The 6,241-nt window shown below is 38.5% G+C and overlaps 1 protein-coding gene across 1 annotated transcript; it reads left to right on the forward strand.

The window, feature by feature from the left end:
• The first annotated feature begins 854 nt into the window (after window positions 1–854).
• Window positions 855–5,038, forward strand: LOC149478518 (uncharacterized). Its single transcript, XM_089709322.1, has 2 exons — window positions 855–2,724; window positions 4,808–5,038. Exons 1-2 carry the CDS (start codon window positions 1,123–1,125, stop codon window positions 4,820–4,822), a joined length of 1,617 nt encoding a protein of 538 aa, XP_089565448.1. The 5' UTR covers window positions 855–1,122; the 3' UTR covers window positions 4,823–5,038.
• Window positions 5,039–6,241: the final 1,203 nt, after the last annotated feature.

A 6,241-nucleotide genomic window follows, 5' to 3' on the forward strand; every position in this document is an offset into this window, starting at 1 on the left:
GCATATTTATATACACATACAATAACCCAATTTCTTACACTAATTCATTTATATGGAACGATTTTACGACGCCATATATTATTACAACCGCCATAACAATCCTATCTTCAAAGAATACAAGAAATCTATTATCCACGCAACATCGTAAACGTATTTTATCATAAAAGAAAAACAACCATTTTATGCACAATTTCTTTTATATATCAACATAATTATTAATTACTAAGTAAAACCCTCTTAAGTAATGAGATTTCTTTCTCGCGATTATGATCGATGTTCATTGTTCATTATTTTTATAATAACGTAATGAAACTGTTTATCTATTTTTTTCTATTAGATAGTCATTGTGTTAAATTGTTTTATTTTGCGAAACAATTACAAAATCTATATTCCCATTTATCACCAAATTCATTGTAACCGATGCCAGAATATTGTATCTGTCATTTGTAATTTTATAATCTATATTTAAGTATTTATTTAAAATTATACATGTATGTTTATCTAGCCATCTGGTTTCCATAACACAAGCGAAAGCTTAGTATGGTATGGGATCAGATCGTGCCGTGTGTGAAAATTGTCCTGAATATTTGTCCTGTAATCTGTGCGTTATTAAGAAATTGTCTTTGACAGCTGTCAAACTTGACAGATTTTTCGCCGGCGCATGTTTTATTTTTGTTATAATATGTAATATTGTAAGTGTTTATACTTAAGATTCTAATATATTTTGGAAATGCGTAATAATATAATACACGAATATTAAATTCATCCCCTTGTGACGCTCCATTAAGATGTTTTCCTTGACCAATAAAATTCGTACACGTGCAAGTCGAAAATGTCAATTAAAATTTTTATCTAGTGTAACGGACAGTAATATGTGTTCTGTGGTAACGGACGTGACGTCGCCTGTCACCGCCGTCAAGCCAAGCCGCCATGTTGACATCCCCTCCTGCCAGCCGCCATGCCACCGCCATGCCTACCAGCCAGCCACGCGGAGGGGATAAGCCTATATATTAGCTGGCCATTGTTAAACGTGGATCATTCTTGTTAAAACTTTCAAAATAAATAAGTGTGTCGTTACGCTGCAATTTTATTTTCACCATTTCTTCACAAATCAGAAGCGGGATGAAACGACATCGACCACAAGTTTGTCGACCTCCTGACGAATCAATGTCGGAGGAAGATGAGGGTACTTCTTCACCGCCTGCACGGAAGCTGCTCAAGAATTTGCTGGAAAAAGAAGTAGTAAAGGCTTTACGCAACCTGGAAGATGACCCCCAAGCTCCAAATAAGTCAAAAGTCCATCGTGCTGCATCTTTAATCCCGGAATTTGACCCTGATAGTGAGGAATGCACGGTACAAGCATGGATTCGTAAAATTGACCAAATTGGGGAAATAAATGGATGGGACGATACAACTAAATCATTTTACCTACAAGATAAGCTGCGAGGTCAAGCAAAGAAGTGGTATAATCGTCTAGAGAACTACGATTACACGTGGGAACAATGGAAGGATATGCTATTGCGAGCATTTCCTCGATATCGCGATTATGGAAATATGCTTGAAGAATTACTACAAAGGAAGAAGCAACCTACAGAGACGATGACAAAATACTATCAAGATAAAATCGCCATGTGCTTCCGGTGCAAGTTATCCGATAGCGCCAGCGTTTCCTGTATCATTCGTGGTCTGCCACTATCGCTACAACCTAACGCTCGAGCCTTCCAATGCCACACGCCAGGAGAGCTTTACGAAGGATTTTTATGTGCACTTGACGACTACCGTACTTTACCTATCGACACAAGGTTTCATAGAAATTTGGTGAGTAGGCCATCTCACCTGGATAAAAAGTCAATGCCACCCAATGTCGAAACAGACCCGTGTCCGAGATGCAAGAAAACTGGTCATTTACTGCGTGATTGCTCCCTACCTGACACACGTACATGTTATAAATGTGGAAATAAGGGACACATTGCTGCACGTTGTTCTACAATTGCCACGGAAAATAGAAGATCTATCTCAACCGTCAACATAAAAGAAGTAAATGTACTACGCCCTTATAATGAAATATACAAAAAGGTCGTTAAAGTCAATGGCATCCACGTGAAAGCATACATTGATACCGGCAGTCAAGTCAACGTTTTAAACGATCAAGTATCGAACGCATTGTCATTGGATGTCAAACCGACGAGTGTCATTTTAAAAGGATTCTCCGGTGGACTCTCAACGAGTCGTGGAGAAGTCGAATTTCAATTAGAAATTGACGGTATAACCATGAAATGCCACGCCTACTTGTCTAGCATCAAAATGGCCGATGTTAATCTTTTAATCGGTCAGCCTGTCATCAACAGCGAAGGTATGACATTGACAGTTAGCAAAGGCATAATCAAATTTAATCGTACTCAAGATCCCATTTGCGATATTGAGGCTATCAAAGACCATGATCGCTTTAAAGTCGTCACAGTCAACGAAGAGAGACTTCCACCTGGCTCTTCCATCATTCAAGTGCGGGTTCTCGGAAATAAGGTCGGCAACGATGCGGTTACACCGCCTCGGCATCATGAGCTGCAGGGAGTGGCCTACTCTCTTCCATCCACCCTGCTCACTGGTGAAGACGGGTACATCAAAGTCATCAACATGGGCTGCGAGGTTATCGTGTGGCCGCCGGGAGAGGTCCTAACCAGGGCTGAAAGCTGCCAGGAGTCTCCACTACAGCCAAATAGCCAGGTACTTACCCTTGCTTGCCATAGATTTGCCAATTATAATGCTAATAATAAAGCTTACTAGTGATCAGCCTATTTACCGCCAGCCTTATCGATTATCGCATAGCGAACAAGCAGTAGTTCAGTCTAAAGTGATTTATTAGATGCCGAGATTATCAAAGAGTCTGAATCTAGTTATGCATCTCCGGTCATTTTAGTCAAAAAGAAAAACGGTGACAGTAGGATGTGTGTTGATAACCGTGCCTTAAATGCTATTACCGTAAAAGATAGATTTCCATTGCCAAACATAGACGATCAGGTTTCGAAATTAGCGGGCCACAAATATTTTACGAGTTTAGATATGGTTCAAGGCCATCATCAATAATTACGTGTTAGTAATGAAGATACACACAACTGCATTCCATAACACCTCAGGGTCATTTCGAGTACACTCGTATTCCATTCGGTTTAGCGAAACGCGCCATCCGTTTTTATGCGGTTGATAAATAAAATAGTTGAATCTGTAGGTAGAACTGAAAATAATAATGTTATAGTCGAGCCAATTTAATAGGCAACATTTGACGTCTATCAATTTTATCTTCAAAGAGAGGTTAACCTGCTTTAAAACATCGATTAAAGTGAATTAATCTATACGGATTTGAAACATTTGTCAATCGAATTTATTAATTTATGATGATTTTTATTCACAAGTAATCAATGCATTCGATTCTAGATGTCAGATTTCGATTTTTAGAGTAACGTCTCTGGTATTTAAAAAGAAAGAAGGTTTATTGACACAAAATTATAGCGACGTCAGTTCTTCAATTCAGAAATTGTTTATTATGTTTAGAATGGTTTATCAGTAAAATGGCTCTACTATAAATGATAAAAACAAACATGGTAAACGTGAAATTTTGGCATTTCTGGACGATTTACTCTTACCCTCGAATGACGTTATGTCAGGCTTAGACATTTTGCAAGCGGTACTTGTCAAACTTGTAGTAGAAAATTTAAAATTAAACATGAGTAAGTTTTCGTTCTTGCAAAATGAAATAACGTATTTAGGTCATAAAATATCGGCTAAGGGTATTCAACCGGGCGATTCAAAGTTGTCTCGTTTTCCAACACCGACCAATGTTCATAGTGTGCGTCAATAATTATCGGGTTGTGTAGTTATTTTCGTAAGTTTATTTACAATTTTGCTATCATTGCCCGCCCTTTAACCGATTTAACTAAAAAGAAAGCTTCGTGGATATGGAGTAGTGATCAAAACAATAGTTTCGAACAATTAAAAAAGTGTTTGTGTTCCGAGCCTGTGTTAGCTTTGTACGATCCTGTGCTTTGTGTGTAAATTAGGAATAGCAGATTGATGGTACGTTGCGACCCGTTTTATATTTTAGTAGGGTGACAAGTAAAGAGGAAAGCATGTATCATAGTTATGAACTTGAAACTCTTGCCGTTGTAGAATCCTTGCGTCGTTTTCGCGTATATGTGTAGTAGAAAAAAAAGGTTAAGATTGTTACTGATTGTACAGCAGTCCGCGCTACGCTTACAAAACGTGACGTTATACCACGTATCGCAAGGTGGTGGCTTTCTTTACAAGATAATAAGCGTAGAGTATAGGCCGGGGGAACGAATGAAACATGTAGATGCGTTAAGTAGACATCCAGTAGACACTATGAACGTGAATCGTCTCGAAGTAGCGGATTGGTTTTATATGGTGCAATGTCAGGATACTAAAAGCGAGCGCTAGAATGAAACGTAACTTCGATAGGAAACGAAAATCCGCTCACATATATAAGAAGGGTGATTTATTGCTAACGCGTCAAGCACCTACTTGTTCAGCATCCAAAGTTAACACTAAACTTGACGACTTGCATTCCGGTCCTTATGTCGTAACAAAAGTATTGGGCAATGATAGATACCAAATTAGAAGTATATAGAGTTTTAGTGGGTTAGTAGCTGCAGATTCGTTGAGGCCCTATAAAAGTATTGTTACAGTTTCTGATAGTGCTAGCAGTTCGGATGAGCAAATGGAAACCGAAGATCTTATTGATTTATTAGAGAGCTAATTATTTTTGTTGTTCCTGTGGGAACAACTGTTTCAGGATGGCCGAGTGTAACGGACAGTAATATGTGTTCTGTGGTAACGGACGTGACGTCGCCTGTCACCGCCGTCAAGCCAAGCCGCCATGTTGACATCCCCTCCTGCCAGCCGCCATGCCACCGCCATGCCTACCAGCCAGCCACGCGGAGGGGATAAGCCTATATATTAGCTGGCCATTGTTAAACGTGGATCATTCTTGTTAAAACTTTCAAAATAAATAAGTGTGTCGTTACGCTGCAATTTTATTTTCACCATTTCTTCACACTAGCCTTGCTCCAAATTGAAATATTCATTAAGAAAACTAGTTTCTATTGTCTATTGGTTCAACAAAGGTAAATTAACAGATACAAGTGATGCTATTGATCGTTGAGTGCTTTAGTCGTTTTAATTCAAAGATGTTTCGTTGAATTAATTATGTCTGAATGGCTTGTATGGCTCTAAACAAGCTTGATGATGGATGGTTTTTGAGAGAAAATGTTGTATAGTTAATAGTAGGTCAAATGTTTTGAAATACATAGCAGTTTGGTGTTATTTTGATATCATTGTTTCACCTGTTTAATTGACTAGGTATATGACTTTATACGAAGTACCTACTTGAAATAAGTATTTCATATCATATCCTTCATCTTATTAAACTATTTTATATTATTATTTTTTATTATAATGAAACTGTTACCAAAAGATTTTGAATTTTGCGTCGCTCAGACACCTATCCCAACAAGTTTTCTATCTCTATCAGACTGACTAAAATTATACAATACCTATAAGCTGCGCTTCGCGGTTTCACCCGCGTGGCCCCGCCGCGTCTTTCCAAACTATACAAGGCCAGTACGCAACGGTGTGAAACTAATCACGTATAGTTTGGAAATAACTTTTTTACAATGTTCTTCCAATCTATACAACAGCAGTACGCAAATACTCGCGTATACTTTGTAGTGAAGTAAGTAAGAATAGCGCTCCAAAATATACAGCGCCAGTACGCATGCGGACTAATCGTGTATGTTTCGGAGTAAGCGCGGCGTCTTTCCATTGCTCGCGTAACGCGTTTATATTATTGTATTGCTGTTTTGAAATCTATTATTAAACACTTGACCGTAATTTGAAGCTTACTTCATTGAGAAGGCACCTAGCTTTTTCCGCCTATTCTTCCCTCTCTTTCCGTTGTATGTATGCTATCTCTCTCGCACACCTCTCCACCAGGTGGCGGGGCGCACGATAATGTCGGGCGCTGGATGTTTTTCATTGGCGTCTAGCTTCCGCCGCGAGAAGGTTGTCTACAAGACTACAACCTTGGTGCTATTAAGTATTAAGTATTGCTTAAAGCAAGTGCTAAAAGTGTTAAAAAGTGTATCCCGTCGGATCGGTACAGTGAGTTATTTTTACATCTATTCTAATAATATTTTACTTAAAAATGAGTAAAAATCTTTAAAGTCAA

This window comes from Colias philodice, chromosome 22 (assembly GCF_061535455.1).
Source record: "Colias philodice isolate Cphi_HAF_F1 chromosome 22, ilColPhil1 Martin Lab GWU primary, whole genome shotgun sequence".
Classification (NCBI taxonomy): Eukaryota; Metazoa; Arthropoda; class Insecta; order Lepidoptera; family Pieridae; genus Colias; species Colias philodice.

Coding starts and splice junctions, on each gene's coding strand:
- LOC149478518 (XM_089709322.1), top strand. CDS start 1,123: ATGAAACGACATCGACCACAAGTTTGTCGACCTCCTGACGAATCAATG.